Raw genomic sequence first — 24,023 nt, 5'->3', positions numbered from 1 at the left:
AGGTAAAAATAACCTGGGAAGAAAAACAAAAATGCAGTAGTCCAGGTTCATTTCTCTGTGTTCCTTCTCTGGGTGTAGTTGATTTTGTCCACCATTGATCAATTGGAACTGAACTAAGATCAGATATATCTTGAATAGCATAATATTCATTACTTATTGCATTAAACCTCAGGAGAATAAATATTAGGACTTTATAAGGAGTAATTTCTATTTTTTTCACTGAAATATTCAGTCTTTGAACATTCACTAGTTACAGAAGCAGAGTAACAACTTGGAAAAACTATTCTCATATCATGTAAGCTATTCCTTGAACCTGAAAATTGTACAAGACACAGAAAAAGTGTAAGTATAGACATTTTCCCAGGTACCTGCAACCAAACAAGGATAAGAAAAATTGCCATAATTTATATTTAGGAGAGCCAAGACAGGGATGCTGGAATCAGTAGTAACTAGCATGTGAGAACTGTTAAATTTTTAGTGTGAGCATTTATGTTTCAAAAACCAGCAATTGCTATAAATCAAGGCATGATTTATTGTTTTGTTGACTCTTTAAATTTAAGCAAGTGTTAATAATGCATATTAAATATAAAAGTGTAAATCACTATTGCTCCCATTTTATAGATGGAGAAACATGCTCAAACAGATGCCATGATTTGCCCATGTTCATATAGCTTCTAAGTTATTAGAGCAAAAATTCAAACCCACTATTCACAGATTCATAGATCTAGAGCTGGAAGTGGCCTTAAATGCCAACTAGTACAATCTCCTAATCTTACAATGCAAATGACTTGCTCAAGGTCAAATTAGTAGTCAGAACCAGAGGTAGGACTGAACCCAGGTCCTGAGTCCCAAGCTGGTCCAACTCTAAGCATAGTGTCCTTTAAGCTCCATCAGGCCATACTGATCTTGAACTTTGATTAAGAATAGCTGAGAAGAAAGACACAGGAAAGGATGCCAGGAAAAAGTATAGGAATTTAGAATAACAGAAGGAGAAGAGAAAGTAAAAAATAGAAGAAAAAAAAGAAAGGAAGAAAAGAAAAAACAAAGGAAATCAGAACAAAAAATGTGCTGAACTATATTAGATGAAGAGAGAAGGAAAGCAATATTTAATGATAAGGAAAACATAAGATTTGAATCATAGGTCCTGAATTTAAATCTGACCCTGCTTCTAACTATGTGGTCTTCAGCTGGTAATTTATGTTCTCTGGACTTCAATTTCTTCATCTGTAAAATGAGGAGGTTTAACTTGACTTAAAATGCTTTCTAGTTCTAAATCATTGATTTCATGAAAGGGAACCTGGAATTCTTTATTGGGTAAGTTAGAACAAAATGAATAGTAAAAATAATCAATTCAAAGATTATTATTTTTTTTCACAAAGCAAAAATGCTACATATGACTACCCAACTTAAAATATCTTCCTGTTTCTAATAAATGTTGTGGATCATTGGCAAAGGGGAACCTCTAGAGGACACTGTATTTTATTCAATGATGAATCGCTTGAGATGAGGCATTAAAATTTATAAGCTCTGATACTAGCATTACTTTCATTACTTTAAACACCCTAAAACCAATTATTATTAAGGTATAGAAGCCTCATAATGTATACAGTTATACAATATTTTTACATATCAATTATATTTTCTGGAATTGTTTTCCTCAGTTATTTTAATAAAAAGTTATTGTTTTTAAAAGTATATATTACTTAAAATCATTTATAGTTTACCTGAAAATGATATTGATTCAGTAGGAACATCAAAACTTTTTAAAATACTCAGATTCGGTATAATTTAAATATAACAAGGAAATACTAGTTTCATTTGTAATTAACATAAGTATTAGTTTTAGTCTGATAACATACAAATAAAAATGGTCAGACATACTAGCTTTAAGGACAAGATCTGAAGCTTGTTGCTGTAACCGTTCTCTAGCAGCTGCTAGCTCACTTTCCACCTCCTTATGTTTGCTTAGTAAAGTTAACTCTTCTTCTTTGACATCATCTAGCTGTTTTTGAAGAACCTAAGAAGTTAAGAAAATATTCATTATTACAACATAATCAAGATGCTAAACTAAATCAGCAATAATTTATTCCTATCAGCACATTATTTATTGGCTAAATCATGCTCATTTATTTGTTCTCAAATTTAAATTTATAGGTATTAATAATAACCAACCTTTTCATAAATCACAAGGTTCCAACATTTATAAAAAAGTTTTTTTTTTGTTTTGTTTTGGTTTTTTTTGCTTTCACCCCAAAATCCCTGTTTTTCAGCACAAGGCTATGGAATTTTCTAAAATCAGTATAAAACAAAATTCTTGAGAAGTTTTGATTAATACCTATATATAATTAACCTAGATTTCAAAGTTAATAGCTGAAGTTCATGTGATAGTCAAAACATTATTAATACTAACAGAAAGAATGTTAATTGTGTAAATCATCTAGCAAAAGTCCAGGTTTTAATGGTTTAGTTTTAATATCATTGAATTACTGTCGAAATAAGGGCATATTAGCAACTCTTAGCAAGTTGGGTTTTTTTTTTGTTTGTTTGTTTGGTTTGCTTTTTTTGGTCTCACTATAATATTCATTTGTATTCTAAAAATGAAGTTTTTATATGTGAAAAGTGGGTTTTATTAAGGAAGTTTCCGAATTAATTTGATGAGCTTGCTGAGGAACAAAGCTTTGAACTTTTGACTGTCCATATTTCTTTCTGGAACAGATTTGGACATGCCCTTTGCCACCTTGTTAAAAGTACAAAAAACGAATTGCTAATTTAAGTATTAGACACAAGGACTTCTCTAAAATGAACGGTTTAGCTCTTCCTACTGGATAGGTTTTTGTGACTGGGTTGCTTATTTGGTGATCTTAAACTCTGAGCAAAATGACCAAGAGCTCATGTGACAATAATTTTCCCTTTAAACTGACTGCGAGCCAATGGATTGCTCTTTTCCTTTTCAAGACATCCTGAAATCAGAAAAGCTATCAGAGGATCTGGGTGGGGAGCCAGGGAGAAGGTAGGAAAGGAACATCATATATATGTGTACCATCTACACAGGGGAACCTTTTTTCTGCCAAAGGCCATTTGGAAATTTATAGCATCATTCACAGACCACATAAAATTATCACTTTAAAAACTCAAACATGGGAGGTTGTTGTATTTAACTTTTAGCTCATCATTGCCTGTGGTTGCTTTGGCAGGTGGCCAGACCAAATGATTCTGCAGGTCTTACACAGCCCATAGGCCAGACATTCCCCTAACCTATACCATCCCTTGCTCCCTTCTTTTCCCCACGTAATAATGACTAACCTTGGACAGAAGCACATGGGAGCTTGTCCATTGTCTTATAAGAGACTGAAAATGGATTTTCTCAGCCCAAGAAAAGGAAGTAGCTGGGACAGTGAAAAATTATGTTGAATATTTATGAACTCTTAACTACTTTTTTTTTTTTTTTTTTGTTATTTGTTTATGGGTTCTTAAGAATCTTTTGTACTTTCTGCATATCCTATGGGGTAACTAACCTAAAACTTGTCCTATAACCTATATGCATTTTTCACATGTGAGTACCTTTAAAGGAGCTGGGAACAGAATTACCCATATTGGTGTGCCTAAACTATACTGGAGTTTTTCCAGATTAGGCTTTGGGGACAGAGAAAACGAGTTAAAGGATATTGACTTTTCGAGGATATTCCCAAGATAAATTATGTCTGTGTAAGCCCAGAGTTTGAATGGTCATGGAGCACAGGTTTCTTGTGCAAATAATATTAAATTTCATTTACAAAACCAAAAGATGTAAAAGTAGTGTAAATAGAAAAAAAATGACAGAAACAATCAGGCTTCTTCATAAATTTTGTTCTTCAGTCTAAATAAAATCAGTCTACCTAAAATATTTGCAGAGAGACCTGATCCATGTCTTCCCCTTAAGGCTTTGGAAGAGAAAATGAGATTGGTGACTTTGCACAGGCAAGCCCCACTTAGATCCAACTCATTTGCATTACCTCTTTGAAGCCACAGTCCTCTTCTAGAACAAAGGTCAAACAACAAGTCAAGTAGAAGGAGAATTACTAAACTTTCTTCACTTACCTTTTGAACCTCCTTCAGCTTTTCTTCTAATGTGGATCAAATTTATTTATAATTAAAGCTAGAGAAAGTCTCCAGAATTTCAAACCTTAGGTACCAGACTTTAGTTAGGGCAATGGATTTTGATCTTACTCCAGACACAAGGATGAAAAGAAAAAAAAATTTTTCTTGGGCCAAGGACACCATATTTGGCTTTTGTTAACTAGATTTGATATACCATAGCCTCTGGTTATAACTAAAGGGTCTTCCATTAGTCTTCAAAATAAAGACATTTTCTAGTCATTACAGCCTAAAAGATAATGCTATATTCATGTGCTAGCAAATTTGGAAAACTCAACAGTGGCCAGTGGATTGGAAAAGACCAGCTTATATGCCAAATCCAAAGAAGGGCAATGCTAGGGAACATTCAAATTACTGAATAATACACTCATTTCATATTATCAGTAAGGTTATGCTTAAGATTCTGTAAACTAGGCTTCAGCAATATGTAAACCTAGAATTAGCTAAAAGCAGTTTTTGAAAAGTTAGTTTTTGAAGAGGCAGAGGAACTAGAAACTAAATTGCTAACATTTGCTAAATTATGGAGAAAGCAAGGAAGTTCGGGAGAAAAAAAAATCTATCTCTACATTACTAACTACACTAAAGCCTTTGTGTGAATCACAGTAAAATAGGGGCAAATTTTCAAAGAGATGGGATTATCTTACTTGTCTCCTGAGGAACCCGTGGGGCATCAGTTAGAATTGAAGATGGAACAATTGATCGGCTTAAGATTTGTGTCAACTGGACCAAAATTTCTTGACCTGCAGAGGCCAGAGTGAACAGATAGAGCAGGTAAGAACTGTGCAGAGACTAAGAGACGAGTTTATCTTCTATAATGAGGGAAATGACTTGCAAGCAAGGAAGAGAACTAGATAGACCCTTCCACCTCTGGTTTGGGAATCCACTTTAGTGCAGACAAATTTACATTCTTATACCAAAGGCTACTGGACTGATAAAGAAGGATAACAGCCACAATGAGACAAGTCTGATTCATAACAGGGATTCATGATTGGAACATAGATATATTAAGTTTTTGTCTGAACTCAAAGACTACCTGGTGCTGGTCAAAGCAATATAATAAGTATGGGAAACAACTCAGGGATTTTTCTGGGACTGAGACCATCGGGTGAGCACAAAAGTGTGTTATGCCAGGCTCAGGGCACAGCTTATTTGCTGGGTCTTAGATCTGGAAAAGAGGGTATATCCTAATAGTATTGAAATTAGAAAAGAAATATGACAAGGTTGTATACTGTCATCATATTTATTTAATTTTTAAGCAAAATAACAGCATGTGAAATGCCAGGTTGGATAAATCAAAAGTCAGAATTAAGGTTCCCAAGAGGAATATCAACAATATCATATATGTAGATGATAACACATCTACATCTGAAAGTATATGAAGTAAAGAATTAAGACAAAAGAGGAGAAGAGAGAAAAAGGTTCTAAGATCTTGGCAGCTGATAATCTGGGAAGAAGAAATGGAAGCAATGTCAGATTTTATATTCTTGGGCTAAAAGATAACTGAAGATGGCAATACTTCGGCAATGAAATTAAAAGAAGCTCCTTAGGAGAAAAGTTATGACAAATCTGGACACATATTAAAAAGCAGAGGTATCAATTTTGTTATCAAAAGTTATGGCTTTTCCAGTAACAATGCATGGCTATAAGAGATGGACAACAAGGAAAAGTGAGTGCTACAAAATTGATACTATCTAATTGTGGTACTAGAGAAGATAAAGAAAATCCTTTAGACACTAAGATCAAATCAGCCAATACTTAAAGAAACTAACTCAAGCTACTCACTGAAAGGTCAAATACTGAAGCTGAAGTTTAAATACTTTGATCACATAATGGGAACACCAAATTCAATGGAAAAGACTTATGTTAGGCATGAAAACTTTGAAGTTAAAGATTGAAGGCAAAAAGAAAAGGGGGCTGCAGTGGATGAGATAGAGAATGTCATGGAAACCGCAAACATGACCTCGGACAGACCCCGAGAGATAATGGAGGATATGCCATGGAGAGTTGGCCATGACTGAATGACTGAACAACAACAATAATACCTTAGGAGTTATAATCTGAGATGATCAGCAAATGGTCAAGAAGGGATGGAACCAAGAAGGTAGCACCAAGGAGTAGTGTCCTGCAGTGACTTTAAGAGGGAAGAGTCCAGTCCAAGGCTGAAAAGTAGAAGCAAAGGCAGAGAAAAGATACCTAATAGGAAGCAGAGTAGACATTGCTCAACACCAAAATGCAGATCCAGAGACAGTGATGTGATAATCCGACCAAAGAAACCGGTCACCCTGCAACATTTAGAACAGAACTGCCTATCTTTGTGCCCTTCCACATATATAGCTTAGCCACACATGTTCTTTACATGTAATCCCTCTTCCCAGTGACAATACATGTATCCGTGGGAGAATATGTACCAGATTTATGGAGGAAATTTTCCATTGCTACTTTAATTAATAGCTCTGACTTTAAACTTCCTGAGTCATCTAAAAGCTTACTAAAAGTAAACATCATTGTGGCTTTGGTTCTGAATGGATTTTTCCAGGGGTCCTATGACCTATAATGGTTGCCTCAGATGATCCACACTAAATTCAATAAAATCTTTTAAGTATCAAGATCATAATAGTACTTACCAAAACATTGTTTTCTGCTGTACCAAGTGCTAATTGAAGCTTATGGCATTTTTCATGAAGATTTCCAGTTTCATCTAGTGCCATTTGTAACTCTGCCCTAAGGTTAAGTATAGTCTTACGTAAGACTGTTTCTTGATTCTGAAATTCCTTTCTCAGATCTGCTTCTTTTTCTTTACTAGCATAGAGGCTATCAGCTGTAAGGTGCTGAGACCGTTTCAAAGTATCAAGTTCATGTTCATAAAAGGACTGAGCTTTACTCAGCTTGCCTTCATAATCCTCAATTAGTTTTTTTCTTTCAAGCTTTAGCTCTTCAAGTTTTTTATTTAAGGTTTTCACTTCAATTCTGTGCAGTTCTTCTACCTTTTCCTGCCCCTTACTTAATGAGACACTGTGACACTTCTGGCTCTGAAGAATTTCTTGGATTTCTTGTATATGTTCAGCTTTCAAGTTATCCAGAGCACGCAATTTATCTTTTTCAAATTGAACCTGTAGCTGTGAAAAGCTCTGCAACTTCTCCTCAAATTTCTTTCTGATCTCTTCAACTTCTCTAGCCATAGTCAGCACACGTTGGACATGCTGTGCTTCTGTGCAAATGTGCATGTCTTCCATTCTGTGTTTATAAGCTTCAAATTCAGTCAAAGCCTGATGTTTCATCTTTTTGTGACCTTCCAGTGACTCTTCTAAAACTTGGATCTTTCGTTTAAGATCTGACTCCTCTATAAGTTTGCTTTTATATTGCAAAATCTTTTCTCTTGTTTCTCCAAGAATTTGTTGAATTTCCTCTTCATGAGCATCTCGAAGGGCTTGAATTGAAGATTCATGCTCATCATTTTTAGTGTTCAAAGCATATATTACCTGCATTTTTAAATGGAGAAAAAGGGGAAAATGATAGATGAATAAATTGAATTTTTCAAATTTTTGCCTAATTCCTTTATGTAGCTTAATATTTTTTTCATGCACATTTGAAAACATTGTCATATTCATGGTACTTGGGATTATTTCTTTCTCACCTTCTTTAGAAGACTGCGTCATCCTCAAGTGTCTTCTGCTCTTTTTTGAATCTTTAACCTCTATCAATGAATTTAATCCCTACTGTCTTCATACATGTTCAAATCTCACCCATTCTTAAAAAGACCTCTCACTAGAGCATATCTTACATTTTCATTCTTTATCTATCCTCCCTCTTTGAGAGGATTATTTGGGAATCTTATTAATTTAACTATCTGTAGGCTTAACTATCTTTCTGTAGATGACTCACAGATCTACATGTGTGGGCTCAGTCTCTCCCCTAAGTTTCAGTCTCAGATCAACAATGCCCTATTAGACATTTCAAACTGGTCATTTCAGAAACATCTCAACACAACTCATCTTTCCTTCTATACTCTCCCCCTTCTTTCAGACTTTCTGTTCAAGACACTACCATCCTTCTAGTGTCACAGGTTCATAATCTTAGTATTATCCTCACTCTGCCTAACCCTATATGTCCAAAAAGTTGTTAAATCTTGTCATTTTTATCCCTTGAAAGTCTTTTATCCACTTATATAGGTGTTACATTAATGAAGATATTTAACATTTTTCAGCTGATTATTCTAACAACTTTAGAATGTCTCCATTCCATCTTCCAAAACAATTTCTAAAGTATATGCTGACTATGCAACTTCTATTCAGTAAACTCCAATAGCCTCCTAATACACATAAAATCATACATAAATTTCCAATTTGGCAAAAGTACTCTGTAAAGTGTCCCCAATTTACTTTAAAAAAAAAAAAAAAGAAAGCTTTATTGCAAACAATATTCCTTTTTACTTCTTCTGTGGTCCTAATACTGGTAGCATGTTCCATCATATTGTTGCAATACAGCTTCTAGGGCAAATGTGGTAGTAGTCCTGAAATCTCCGAGACCTTGATAGTGCCCAGTATCACAAACAATGTTGGCTGTCAGATAACACTCTGTTGATCAGTAATAACAAAGTTTCTAAGATAATAATGAGATACAGACCAAACCACTTCTCAACTTCACCTCTAAGACCACTCTTCAATTCTACCTCTAAGATATAAAATTAGCATATCAGTAACGGAAAGCACCTGATCTCAGCTTTTTCCTATAAATTTATCTTCTTGCTCCAGGTTCTTTGCTAAATCCTTTTGGAACTTACAATTCAATTGACATTACAATTAAAGTAAACTTTGCTCCTTGAGTTGGAGATGAGTTCAAGCCTGCAAATTCTTTTAAGACCCCTGTGACCCCTACCTCTTGGGGTCGTCTTCTTCTGAATCTCAACAATATCTATACTCTCTACTTCCTTATCAATTTCTCTTAAAATATCTGATCTTTAAGACCCAGGTCAAGTGTAACCTTCTACAAATGACTTAATGCTAGTATAATGACTGGGCATGGGATTTGTTCATGATAGTAATATAAACAATTTTTAAACAACATTTAAATAAATACTTTTTTAAAAAAAAAACCTGAAAAAGAGCAATAACTTCCTTATAGCCATATTGTCTTGCTGCCCCTCAGTCATACTGCCAGTGTCTTATAAGAGATTTAAAAAGAGAAAGGTGGAAAAAAGGCCAAAAGCCTTTTTCAAATACTTTTTTCTTTCTCTGCTCCCCTGGCTTAACTGCTTTTTCTGAGTTGGGGAAGGCATGGGAAAAGAAAAGATTGGTCACTTATTCTTTAGTAACAGAATTTGAGCAAAGTTGACTCTCTTGGCTTCTTTTTCTTTTGCGACTTTGCTGTATTTGCAATTCATTAATCCATAAATTCTTGATTCTTTATGAGCCAAGAAAACCTCTTTTCTAATGAGCTTTACTCAGCTCTTTAGTTAATGTTGATTATTTTATCACATTTGTTCTTCACAGTAAAACAAAGTACTAGGTTAACAGATTTGAGATCCAAATATGACTCACAAAAAGAAGAAAATCTGAAGGAATATACATGTATTAATCCCCTATTTAAATGCACTCTTTATTCTTATGGTAAAAATAAATAGAAACTTATTAAGAGTCCTCATTAAGCAATATCTGATTCAGATATGACAAAAGGAGTGTACAATTATGATATTCTTCTACCAAATGATTGATGGTTATAATGTGGAAAAATATTCTAAGGACAAAGTCAGGGAAGATTTGGAGAAACAAACTCAGGGGAGATTTGGGAAAATGCTCTCAGAATGAATTAAGGAATTTTGGTCTTAGGGTGAGTGCAAATTGTTTTGAATTCCCAATAAGTATCTTTATTATGATTTCATGATCTAAGTGTCAATGTTTCTCTGCAGTAGGGTAATCAGATAAAGAATATTTTTTACTCAAGTTAATCATTTTATAAAATTGTTCAGAAAATAAATTTTTAATTAAAATAGCTAATTATAAATATTGCTTTGTTCTTAAATACAAAAGTTATAAACAAAGATACTGTACAATTAGACCAGATACAAGCATCTAACTTATCATTGAGAAATCCCCTCATCTCCCAACACTACCCCCCCTACTTTCTTCTTTTCACAACAGTCATCTTATCATCAAAGATAAGCCCTTAACTTGTGCCCTTGATCTCATCTCATTTCCTGTGGGAGCCACCCTTTTCTCCCACATCTTTACTTCTTTCTTATCTATTAGCTCTTTCCCTCCTAGGAAGTGGACCTGCCTTAACAGGTAAGGCTTCTCCTTGGGCTCTGAAGGAATCCAGGATGAGAAATTCTCCAATAATTTAAAGGGAATTCCACTGTTGGTAGAATTGTGAACTGATATAGCTATTCTGGAAAACAATTTGGTATTATGTCCAAAGGGTTATAAAACTATGCATACTATTTGATCTAGCTATCCCACAACTAAGATTATATCCCAAAACATCATAAAAAAGGAAAAAGGACCCACATGTACAAAACTACAGCAGTTCTCTTTGTGATGGCAAAGAAATTGGAAATTGAGGGGATGTCCATCGACTAGAGAATGGCTGAGCAAGTTGTGGTATTTGAATTCTGAACTTATTATTTCTATTTTGTGACTTCTCATTTTTTTTTTTTTTTACCTTTTATAATTTGGACCTGTATCTCCACCAATAAACTGAAACTGTATCCTCACAGGTTAACAAATAATCTCTCAATAGACTAAATCCAAACACTCTCCCCCCTTTTTCTTTATTTTCCTTGACTTTATCTCTACCTACCACATCCCATTCTTCAGAAATCTTTTTTTCTCATGAGTTTTTGACTATTGATATGACTAATTGATCTAATTGATCACTGGTCTCCTTTAACATCCATCCCCTTCTCTTTACTTATAGTCACCCCCCCCATTTCAGATCTTTATTTCCTCTTAACCTAGATTTTAAAATAGTCATCTAATTGCTTTCCTTGCTTCTAATCTTTGTTCCCCAATTTATTCTGCACACAATTACCAAAATAATCTTTCTAATGTACAATTTAACCAAGTCCTCAAAAATTTTCAGTGGCTCCCTACTATCATTACAATAAAATATAAACTCCTCAATTTGACATTTGGACTCCTGACAATCTCACTGCCTTCTGATCCCTTTGTATACCCTATATTTTAATCAAATTGGACTATAAGATACTTTTTAAACTAGACATCTATCCCATCTTCTATCTCTGTGAATTCACAAAATAATCTCTCATGCTTTTTAAAAGGTATAGTTAAGCAGAAAAGTGTCATTTTCCAGGATACCTGTGCTAAGAGCATAATCATTAATTGGAGACTAGCAAGAACTCCATTAACCATAACACACTTACATCTGGAGTAAACCAAAGAACCCAAGGATCACTTATTTAAATACAGACTAAAAGTAACCTTTTTAAAGATAGAATTTGAAACCACATACTAGGCCTCATGTGAATCAAAATTGCTAAGCCTTTGGAGTTAAACATCATTAACAGGATTCTTTAAATTGTGACAAACAGTATCTGAAAACTCTGTCCATAAAACTTCCTATATTCAGTAACACCTTAAAATTCAGATTACCAGATCTTGATTTTACTTATTCATTTTATGTCATAAAAATTAGTTTTGGAAACTGCTGGCAGTCGGAGAGGCTAGGCTGAAAAGTGAAAACTGTCAGTTCAACAGTTCTTCTTATAAATGCTTCTAATAAAAACAAGCAATGTCTCTGACTGACATTAAGCAAAAGAGAGAGTGAAGCTTGTTTCTTCCACATCACCTACATCTGTCAGAATCATTACCTTCCTTCAAATTTCAGGTTAGGTGCTGTCTACATCTGTGATCTCTCAATTTTTCTTATTCTTCAATTATTACTATTTTCAACCTGTTCAAACTTCCCTGTACTTATCTGTGTACATGGCCTAATACAATTCTCTTCATTAAGAAAATGGTTAGAGTCTAAGTTTTCTTGTGCAGCATGATAAATGTGGAAATATGTTTAGAAGAATTGCACACGTTTAACCTATACTGGATTGCTTGTTGTCTAGGAAAGAGGGTTGGGGGAAGGGAAGGAGAAAAATCTGGAATACAAGGTTTTTGCAAGGATAAATTTTGAAATCTATCTTTGAAAGTATTTTGAAAACAAAAAGCTATTATAGAAATAAATGCTAAGAAAAATTTAAAAAAGAAAATGATCAATAAACATTTAAATGTCAATTTTATTTAGTATTTCATAACTTTTTTCGATTATTAACATAACCCTGATTTTCATCCAGGTTTTCTTTCATTCTATTTTGAATCTTTTAGTTTATAATCAACAACTTTCTTGAAACTTCTTCCATCCCTGGTTCTCTGCTAAGTTTAGTGTAAAAAAATTCTGTTGCAATTTTTTCAAGCTTACAGAAGCTTTTGTCAAACCTACATATAGTACATTCACTTTGCCTCACTGTAGTTTAGAACTAATGAAAAAAAGTAGCTTTAGATGAACACATGTATTATACATTACACACACACACACACACACACATACACATTCAATTTCAGGAGATTTTAAATCTTAAATATCCAGTTAATTGCCAATCTCGCCATTACTTGTCTCCTACTTGTCTGATTAATAATCAGTCTCTTTTTTGATAGCTATTCTACTCACATAAACATCCCATCACCCTGGCTCAGGTTCTCATCACTTTTCACTTGAACTCTTAACAGACTCCTATGTGGTCCCTCTGGCTCTAGTCTCTCCCCTTTCCAACCCATCTTCCTCTTTAGAGCTGCCAAAGTGATTTGCCTAAGCACCTGTCTGATTCTGACACTTTTTCAGACTCCAGGGTCTTCACATTACTTTTAGAATCAAATAGAAATTCCTCTGTTTAGCATTTTAAGTCCTATAAGTCCCATACAATTCAGCTTCTTTTTAAATTTTACATTACACTACACATTCTTCTAAACATTCATACTGGTTTCCTCCTGGATCTTATACATTTCCCATCTCTATGACTTTGAATAGGCTCCCTTCCTTTCCCCCCATTCCTGGAACTCATTCTCTTCTTGACAATATATCTCCTAGAAATCTTAATTTTCAAAATTTTCAAATTGCTTAAGTGCCTTAACATATGTGATCTTTTCCCATCCTTCAGATGTTAGTTCCATCCTCCTCCAAATAAACCCTCTCCTGGATTTTTTTCTTTTCTTCCTCCTCATATTTGGGGAGATAGCATTTTTGTATATGTAAAATGTATAAATATGTACTTAAATATGTAAATATAGTCACTTTACTAGATCAGAAGTTCCTTCAAAACAGGGAATATTTAATTTTTTGTATCACCCATGCCTAGCAGGTATTTAATAAATGCTTAAAAATTTAAAAATCATCTCAAATGTAATCTTTTTAGATGAGAATACTGCTGACACTGACACAAAAAACTAGAAATTAAGTTATTAGAGTATTAAAAAGATCTAAAAATAAGGATTTTTCACTTATACAAATACATCCTATGGTATGGAATCTGAAAAGAGTGTTGTGGTGGGAAACTAATTTGTAACATCCAAAATATCATGAATTTATCTTCCATTTGGATTTTCACACCAATAGTATTTTAATATAAAATTCATTTTCATTATTCTCCAACTTGGAAAAATTATTACCTAATGGGAAAAAACCCTCAAATTCATTATGCCTTTACTTTCTGTCACCCCAAACCCCCGGTCTTCAAGCTTAAGATTCAATACTTTTTTTGGTGAATTAGGAGGGACATAAGTACTCTTTCAATAAAGTAAACTTTGTATTTTTAAAATAATAATTAGTATATAAGAACTACTTAAATCAAGCTTTTGACCAAAAGCTGTAAATATCCCAAAGTGAATGTTAGGATGTTTTCCATTCAAAATTATGTAATTTCTTTATATATAGAGAACTGACTCTAATTTATAAGAAATCAAGCCATTCTCCAATTGATAAATGGTCAAAGGATATGAACAGACAATTCTCAGACGAAGAAATTGAAATTATTTCTAGCCATATGAAATCAGAGAAATGCAAATTAAGACAACTCTGAGATACCATTACACACCAGTCAGATTGGCTAGAATGACAGGGAAAGATAATGCAGAATGTTGGAGGGGATGTGGGAAAACAGGGACACTGATACATTGTTGGTGGAATTGTGAATATATCCAGCCATTCTGAAGAATAGTTTGGAACTATGCTCAAAAAGTTATCAAACTATGATTCAGCAGTGTTACTACTGGGCTTATATCCCAAAGATATCTTAAAGAAAGGAAAGGGACCTGTATGTGCCAGAATGTTTGTGGCAGTTTTCTTTGTAGTGGCCAGAAACTGGAAATTGAGTGGTTGCCCATCAATTGGAGAATGGCTGAATAAATTGTGGTATATGAATATTATGGAATATTATTGTTCTGTAAGAAATGACCAGCACGATGATTTCAGAAAGGCCTGGAGAGACTTACATGAACTGATGCTAAATGAAATGAGCAGGACCAAGAGATCATTATATACTTCAACAACAATACTATATGATGATCAGTTCTGATGGACATCTTCATCAATGAGATGAACCAAATCAGTTCCAATAGAGCAGTAACGAACTGAATAAGCTACACTCAGCAAAAGAACTCTGGGAGATGACTATGAACAACTACATAGAATTCCCAATATCTTTATTTTTGTCTGCCTGCATTTTTGATTTCCTTCACAGGCTAATGGTACACTATTTCAAAGTCCGAATCTTTTTGTACAGCAAAATAACTGTATGGCTATGTATACATATATTGTATTTAACTTATACTTGAACATATGTGACATGTATTGGTCAACCTGCCATCTGGGGGAGGGGAGTGGAGGGGAAGAAGGGGAAAAATTGGAACAATTATCAGTGTTGTAAAATTACCCATGCATATATCTTGTAAATAAAAATCTATAATAAAAAACAACAAAATTATATAATTTTTCTTAGCTTATATTTCTCTTAACCAATTTGGATATACCCTCAAAAATCACTAAACTGTACATACACTTTGTATCAGTGATGCCTCAAATAAAGAAGAAAAGGACCTAAATATACAAAAATATTATATTAACAGTTACTTTTTTGTGGTGGCAAAGTAAGGGAAACCAAGGGGGTGCCCATCAACTGGGTAGTGGCTGAACAATTAAGGTATATGGATGTAATATAATACATTTTGTCATTTTAAGACAGATTCAGAGAACCCCAACAATGCCTGTACTGAAATATGCAGAACCAGAATAATTTATACTATAAACAGTAAAAATGAACAACTTGGAAAGACTAAAAATTCTGACAAATTCAACAATCAACCATGATTCCAGAGTATAAATGAAGAATATTATACTAAACTCTTGTTAAAAAGAGGTGATAGATTCAAGAATCTATATCAAGAATCACATATAAAGTTTTAGACACAGTCAATATGGGAACTGCTGCTTCTTGACTATTGATATTTATTATAAGGGCTTTGTCATGTTTTTTTCCCACAAGGATAAGGAAGAAAGGCAGTTTAAAAGGAGGGAAAATATTGAAAAAAAAAAAAAAAAGGAAAATAAATACTATATAAAAATGTATTCACATGCTCTGAGCATGTGATATGCCAATAAAGTATCACTAAAAGTTTCCTTCTAAAAAACAGTGAGTACATGACCTTTATTTTTCTGGTTTTGACTCTAAAGAAATAACACTGGCTTAATTTCATTGCCTACAGAATTGTTACCCATTTAATGACAGATGGCACTGTCAGATGAGTCCTTAGGGTAGATTCTTAATGAATACTAAAATGTTACGAGAATGTTATGAAAATTGCTCTAAATATTACCAATAACCTGAATAAGTTACTCAAAACGATCTAATATTATGCCTTGAATTTTATCATTACTAATTTTTTTTACCTGAAAATTAAAAACACAGCAAAATGTGTTACTCTTAATTGTGAGGATATATTGGAAGGTGATATATGATAAACTGTTTTCTCTATTATTGATGATGGATTTGCATTGACCCGAATCTATTATCTGTTCTCTGGTGATCAACAACATACATTATTAAGACATTTGGTCTGTATCAGACTAAAAATCTGTAGCCAAGAAGGTAAGTTAAATGGCCTACATGGTACCTGAATGGGAGACCTTGGCCTCATTAGCACAGTACCCTAGGCAACTGTGCTGAATAACAAGAATTATTGAAGAAAATGGAAATGATACATTTTAGTATAGAGATGTTACTTATTCCTAATAATTCCTCAAATATATATATATATGAATATAAACATATATGTACACATATGTTACAAAATTAAATCCTAAACTGTGAAAGAATTATATAATTTGCAATTCTGGTATTAGGAAGACCAGAACCCATATTATAGGCAAACCATACATCAGACTATGACTATATGTAGATAATTAAATAATATAATTCTAAAGTTGAAAGGCATCTTAGAAGTTTCTTAATCTAATTTTTTATCCATTATTTTTGGTCAACATAATTTTACTTTTAGTATATCTGAATCCATGTGATAATAGGATTCTACTGTATTTTAAAATTAAATCAAAGATTGTAAAATTTTTTAATGAAATGAACACTCAGTTTTTAGAGGAAGAAATCAAAATTATTAGTAGCTATATGGAAAAAAGTTCTAAATTACTCGTAATTAGATAAATGCAGATTGAAACTATTACTTAACCACTTTATAGCCATCAGTTTGGCACAGTTGACAGAAAGGGAAAATGATAAATACTGAAGGGGAGTTGTGAGAAAACAGGTACATTCTTTGGTGGATTTCTACACCTCTTTTTTAAGGAGCTGTTTCCTTCAGTAACTTTTTGTACATCTTTCCCCATCTTTTGTGCTGCCTTTACTAAACTATTGACTTTTTTTTTATGATTTTCTTGTATCATTCTCATTTCTTTTTCAATTTTTCTTCTACATCTCTCACTTGATTTTTAAAATTCTTTTTGAACTCTTCCAGGAGTTCTTTTTGGACATGAGACTTCTTATTTTGCAGCTTCACATGTAGGCATTCTGACATTGTCTTCTGAGTTTGTGTTCTCATCTTCTCTGTCATCATAGTTACTTTCTATGGTCAAGTTGTTTTTGTGTTGTTGTTGTTTGCTGAATTCCCAGCCTATTTTATGACTTTTAATATGAATTTTGCTTCTAGAGTAGAGGGGCACTGTTCCAAATTTCTTGAGCTAGGAGCTCCTGGGATGTGGGGCCTGCCTGCCAGCCTGCTGCACTGAGGCCACAGAGTTTTGCCACACTTGTGTAGGGATTTAGGGGCCTCCAGCTAGCTTGTTGGGATGTTGGGATGTAGCCTGCTGCTGGCTTGCCAGACAGCACCTGCACTAGATTTTACTTCCATTTTGCCCAACCAAGATCTTTTCTGTCAACCTTGTAAGCTATCTTGAGTTGGAAAACTATTTTATTCCATCTTTCTATTGGTTCTGCTGCTCCGGACTTTTGTTTAGAAAAGAATTTGGCAGAGTTCAGATGAGTTCTTGCCTTATTCTGCCACTTGGCTATGCTCTTCCAGAACAATAAAACAAATTCAAATGATTTGATATTAACTATTCTATCTAGTTCCAGATGGAGAGCTGATAGCCTAAAGAGTACAAACTAAAAACATTTTCTGGTCATGGCTAACATGGACACTTTTTTTTTTTTTTTTCTTTCTCAATAGGTATGAAGGTGAAGGAGGTGGACTGGAAAAGAAAGAATTTGAAATTGAAAATAAAAATGTATCTTTAAAAAAAGAAAAGGAAAGAAAAATGAACTTGAAATAAATGGCCTAAATTTTTCATTAAAGTATGATGATGTACTCAGCTGAAAGGGATGGGGAGGTAAGGAGGAAGCTTTAAGGAGAGAAGAGGTTTAGGGTACCCAATGAGCAAGAGAAAGAACAAATTAGGTCAAAATAAAATTAGTTTTGCTTCAGTGAGGACACAATTGAGATTAGATAATAAAAATTTGTAGTAGCCCTAAGTCACCACAGGTGGGTAATTTCCTCTATCTGCACTTATAACTATTTGAGAAGGAAAAGAGAAGGCAGGTAGTTTAATTCGGCAAAGTATAAGTAAGTCAGCAGGCAAGAGGGCAAGGAATTATGAGATAAAAAACAATGTACTGTTGAATTGTTTTAAGAACAGAGTCCAAATTGTGAAGGGGTGGCTTCTTTGTAGACATTTTTCATTTTTGTTTGTGTTTTTTGCTGAGGCAATTTGGGGTTAAATGACTTGCCCAGGGTCACACAGTTAGGAAGTGTTAGGTGTCTGAGGCCAAATTCGAATTCAGGTCCTCCTGACTTCAGGGCTAGTGTTCTATCCTGACTTCAAGGCTGGTGCTCTATCCACTGCACCACTTAGCTGCCCCCGCAGACATTTTTCTAGAACTCTGTTATATTTTTCACTACTGACATCACCTTCCTATTTTCTTATAAATTTAGAAGACTTTTATGCTCTTTTAAATGGAAATGCTATCCCCTCTTTAATTCAATTCTGATATTAAGATTCTACCACTACCAACTCTTCATGATCTCCTGACCTCCATTGTTAATAGTTCTTCCATCTACATCTCATTTCAATGAGATAATTGCTGCATTATACCTGTTCCTACCCAATTTTATTTTTAAAAATCATCCCATTATAATCAACACCACCTTCAACATATGTATGAACTTTCAAACCACATTAGTAATGATAATACTCTAGAGTTATAAATAATTTTTCCAAATAAAAAGTAAAAAGTTAGACCTTTTAAAGTCTCTTATAATTGGACTTTCATGTTTACCTTCTTATGTTTCAAATTTTTTCATCAGTTCTGGACTTTCCTAAAAGTCCTTTAACTAATTAAATATCTGTTTCTTTGCTTGCAAGATTATACCCTGCATTGCTAGATAAGTTATTCTTAATTGCAAGCCCAGCTCTTTTGCATCTTGGAATATCATGTTCTATGCTAAATCTTGTGTTATCCTGACTGTAGAAAAAAAGGATTGTATCCTTCTTGTTGTGCTTATAGTATTTTCTCCTTGACCTAAGCACTTCAAAAATTATGCGAATTTTTCCTGCAAATGTTCCTGCAAATTTTCATCTTGGGCTTTCTTTCATGTGATGATTGGTGGATTTTTTCAATTTTCATTTTACCCTTTAGTTATAAAACTTCACAGCAACTTTTCTTAATAACTTTCTGAAGTACAGGGTCTAGATTCCTTTTTTTTAAAATCATAACTTTCAGGTAATCCAACAAATCTTATATTAGCTGGAGTATATGATTATAATGAAATATTATTGTGCTATAAGAAAAGACAAGCAGGATGATTTCAGAAAAATCTGGAAAGACTTACAAAAACTGATTTAAAGTGAGCAGAAAGAGGAGAATATTGTACACAGTAACAGAAATACTCTACAATGAAGAACTGCGAATGACAGCTATTCTCAGCAATACAATGACCCAAGACAATTCCAAAAGACTCATGATTAAATATGCTACCTGCTTCCAGAGAAAGAACTGATACCATCTGAATATGGATTGAAGCATGCTATTTTCCTCTTTCTTTTTTTTTTTAAAGTCTTTTTGTACAAAATTACTAAGATGGAAATTTTTTACATTATTTTACAAGTATAAATTATATTGGATTGCTTACCATCAGGGAGGAGGAAGGGGACGAAGGAAGAGACAGAATTTGGAACTCAAAATGTAACAAAAAAGATTTAAAAATTATTTTAACACGTTACTAGGGGGAAATGTTAAATCAAAAAAATGGCTCTTACATCTTTTCCTTCCTCTTCCACTGATACCACTAATTCCAGGTCTCTGCTTTACACTTGTAATATTATCTGACATAACTGTGTGTATATAATTTGTATAATGTTACAGGTTCCTAAGAACTAAAAGTGAATATTACTCAGAGTTCAGTAGAGAAGCAAATAGGAAATGTGGGTAGCTAAAGTAAGCAAGTAAACAAAATGATAACAACAACAACAACAACAAATTATGAAGAAAAATTTGAATAAGGACATTACAAAGAAATCTACAATTCAAAAAGAAAATGGCATAAGAATTAACCAGTTGATAACCTGAGTCTTCTACTGGTAATCGTCATGAAGTAAGATACTATTGAACAAGTAGACAAGAATAATAACTGCACTTGATGGGCAGATTTGAAGGGATTGCCCAAGTACTTTCACATCAGCAAATCCTTAATCATTTGAAAATTTATATATTTTATAAAGTACTGAAATCAAACAACAATTTCATTTTTTAGTCTTGTCTTTATGAGATCTTAGAATCAATTGTTTATTTACCACTCAAAAATAACTTGAGTATTATAATGTTACCTGAATCTATATTTAAAAGCACTTTAGGGAGATAAAAATTATTTTTTCTTTGAAATTTTGAAAAAAAAAACCATGGAAACTAATATGAAATCAGGTTTTTTGTAGTAACAATTCATTAACAATTTGAATTATTTATTCCTCTAAGTTATTTATACATTTTTACATATTCATTAATATTGTATGTACTCAATGTTAAAAATATACTTCCAAAAACTGCTTGGTGTTATCCCATAGACTCTGTTAACTGACATTACTATTATTCTCTCGTAAATAATGTCATCTTTAAAACTTTTTCTTTGGTAAATAACTTCAGAATAGATTTTATTTTTCCCATTTGTATTTTTTACAGTTAAAAATTTTATTACACTGTGTTCTAAAAATCAATAAATTTTTTTTCTGTTTTAATCATTTAAGGTTTTATACAAATAATCTTGTGAAATCCCAAGTTCAACTGAAAAAAAAATGTGTGCTCCAGTATCTTCCATTTGGTCCTCTCTCCTTGTTATCTCTCGTTTATTAAATAGCATAGATCTGTGATTTGTATTACCCTTTCTGTAATATGTCATAATCTGATAAGAACCTTAAGTCTCCTAGAATTAATTCCATTCAATAAATATGTATTTAAGAGACCACCAGAATGATGCATTATACTAGAAAATGAAAATTAAAAATTTTTGAATTTCTAAAAATTTCTAGAAACCCTAGAAAATTAGAAAGATTTTGTATGGATCTCTTGGAATAGTCTAATAAAAGGATATGAAACAAAGAGAATTATAATACAAAATAAGACATAATGATAAAAATTGGTAATCATGTCATCTATACTTTTATCCAAATCATTAATAAGATTTAGTACTTTAGGGACAAGTATAAATCCCAGGGAATTCCAATAATTATGTCTTTCCAAGTTTACAATGAACTATTAATGACTCCTCTTTTTACTCTGGCCATTCAATTAATTCTGAATCCATTCCAATCCATTTTATTGGCCCACATCTCCATCTTTTCCAAAATTATAAAGATACTTTAATAAAATACTTTGGTAAAATCGAGGTAAGCTCTATCAACATTATTCCCTTGTTTAATCAACCTGTCAAAAAAGGAAATGAAGATGGTCTGACATTGTCATCATGATCCTCGTTGAGAATGAAAGACAAACAACAATATCTTCACTAAACAGATCTTCATTTGATGAAGGGGAGAGGGGTAAGGAAAGAAAGGGAAGTCAATGTTCTTATTTTAAAGTCTTATTGAAGATGTCTTTTGGTTTTACATTATATCAATTTTCATATATATGCATATATAAGTGTGTATTTCATATAATATATATATATGAAAATTGATGTAATATAAAAATAAGAGGCATCATTAAAACTGTTCTCCCTCTTCCCTTTCCCTTGAAACAAAAGAAGAAAAAATGGCAAATAAATGAATACACAACCTTTTAACATCCCATGCTCCACATTTCATCTCTTTTCCAGTAACAAGACTGGTTATTATAAATTACATGGTGCTCAGCTTTATTATTTATTACTTTTTGTTTATATAATTGTAGTCATTTATATAGTTTCCTGGTTATGCTTACTTTTACAATTCATGTTCTCTGAGTTCCTTATATTTATCCTTTTTTATTGTCCTATGGTAGAAAGTCATGACATGGCACCTGAATTCAAATCCTAGCCGAATTATTTATTACACCTTGATCAACTTGAGCAAATCATAACTTTTCTCAATATTATTAATTCTCTCATGTATAAAATGAGTGAGCTGGACAAGATGACCTTTAAGACCTCTTCTAGTTCCAAATCTATGATGCTATGGTACCATAGTAGAGCTATGTTAAATACTACAGTTTTTATCCTTCTCAAATCACTGAGCTCTCAACTTTACTTTCAGTTCTTTGCTATCACAAAAAGTACTCCTATGAATATTCTGGTATATGTATGGCTTATCTTTGATTTCCTTGGGCTACAGAACCAGCAAAGGGATCTCTGGGTTAAAGAATAGTTAAGTGATGTGTAAACAGAACACTAAGCTTGGAATTAGGATATTTTGAATTCAAAATCCTTTCTCAGCCATATGACCCTGGAAAAGTCACTTCTCTTAGCTTCAGTTTCCTCATTTGTGAGATGAAGTTAGATTTGATGAGTTCTAAAGTCCCTTCAGTACTAAATATAGTAATAACAGTTAACATTTACATAGCACCTACTATGTGCTAGGCATTATTCTAAGTACTATATACATATTCTCTCACTTTATTCTCATAACCTTGAAAACTAAATGCTATTGTTCCCATTTTTTACAGTTGAAGAAACTAAAACAAACAGATGAAATGACTTTCCCAGGGTCACACTAATAAGTGTCTAAGGTTAGATTTGAACTCAGGTCTTCCTGAGTCCAGGACTGGTGCTACATTCACTGTGCTACCTTTATGGTCCATAGTTCTATGGTATAAGCAAGCTAAGTTCCTCCTCACCTCAAAAAACTGATCATTTCTAACTTTTGCTAAGTGTGAGAAGAAACTATAGTTTTGATTTGCATCTCTTAATCATTAGTGATGTGAAACAATTAATAATAAAATAGTTAAAAATCTATAATTCTTTTGAAAATGTTCATTTTCTTTACCATTTATTTACCTATTAGGGAATCTTGCATATTTGTGTTATTTCCCAAGATACTTTGAATATTATTTCACTTTCAGAGACAATGAATGTAAATTGTCCTTCTTCTCCTAGCTTCATGGATTTTATTGCTAAAAAATGTCCATTTCATTTAATCAAAATTGTCTTGTTTTTTCTTTCATGATCACCATTATGTATTATTTACCAATCATGACTTTATGTTCTACAGTTTTGCCAGGAACCCAAATCAAGTTCACTGACCTATAATTTGCACAATCTATTATTCTCTTGCCTTTTTGAAAACCAGGACGTGTGCCTTTTTTCAGTTCTATGGAAACTCTTGCATTTTCCACTATTTTTCAGATATTACTACTAATGGCTCAGCAATAACATCTTCCAGTTCTTTCAGTACCTGAGGATGTAGTTCATCTGGGCCAGGTGACTTGAATTCATCAAGGCAGCTAGGTGCTCTCTTACTATCTCCATACTTATCTTGGTTATCAACTCCCTATTAGCCATTTTTGTCCGGTCCTTTCCCATCCAAAGATCAGTCTCCTTGACAGAGAAAACAGAAGCAAAATAAGAATTGAGCATCTCTGCCTTCTCTGTCATTCGTTATCATTGTCACTTCAACCCTGAGAAGGGAATGCCCTTTTTCCCCAAATAAGACTAAAACATACACACCCCTTCTTTTTATTGTCGTCCTCTTCCCATTCTGACCTCAGCTCTTGAGCTTTATCACTTCTAACATTAATTTTTCTAGGACTATGCCAGGCTCTTACATTCATCCTCTGTTACCTGCTCTGTTGCCACCTTTTTAAAATCTTGGGATATCCACATCAATTACAGAGAATTTCCTACTTTACTAAACTCAGAATTGTT

At 33.2% G+C, this 24,023-nt stretch overlaps 1 protein-coding gene across 11 annotated transcripts in view; it reads right to left on the bottom strand.

Annotated features, from left to right (window-relative positions):
* FAM184A (family with sequence similarity 184 member A) overlaps positions 1-24,023 on the bottom strand; it is a 111,332-nt gene that overhangs the window by 53,892 nt on the left and 33,417 nt on the right. For 10 of the 11 annotated variants that reach the window (XR_012489221.1, XM_074309990.1, XM_074309997.1 and 7 more), the window contains exons 2-3: positions 6,759-7,613; positions 1,882-2,017 (exon numbers count right to left, since the gene is read on the bottom strand). Coding sequence is in view for 10 of the 11 variants with exons in the window: in XM_074309990.1 (XP_074166091.1) it covers positions 1,882-2,017; positions 6,759-7,613 (991 nt within the window). In the remaining variant the exon portion in view is untranslated. Of the gene's footprint in view, positions 1-1,881; positions 2,018-6,758; positions 7,614-23,553; positions 23,697-24,023 lie in introns of all 11 variants that reach the window. The other variant, XM_074309998.1, reaches the window with a different exon arrangement.

The sequence above is a fragment of the Sminthopsis crassicaudata genome, chromosome 4 (assembly GCF_048593235.1).
Source record: "Sminthopsis crassicaudata isolate SCR6 chromosome 4, ASM4859323v1, whole genome shotgun sequence".
Taxonomy (NCBI): domain Eukaryota; kingdom Metazoa; phylum Chordata; class Mammalia; order Dasyuromorphia; family Dasyuridae; genus Sminthopsis; species Sminthopsis crassicaudata.
The sequence above is the reverse complement of the archived record's forward strand: the minus strand, read 5'-3'. Positions and strand labels throughout refer to the sequence as shown.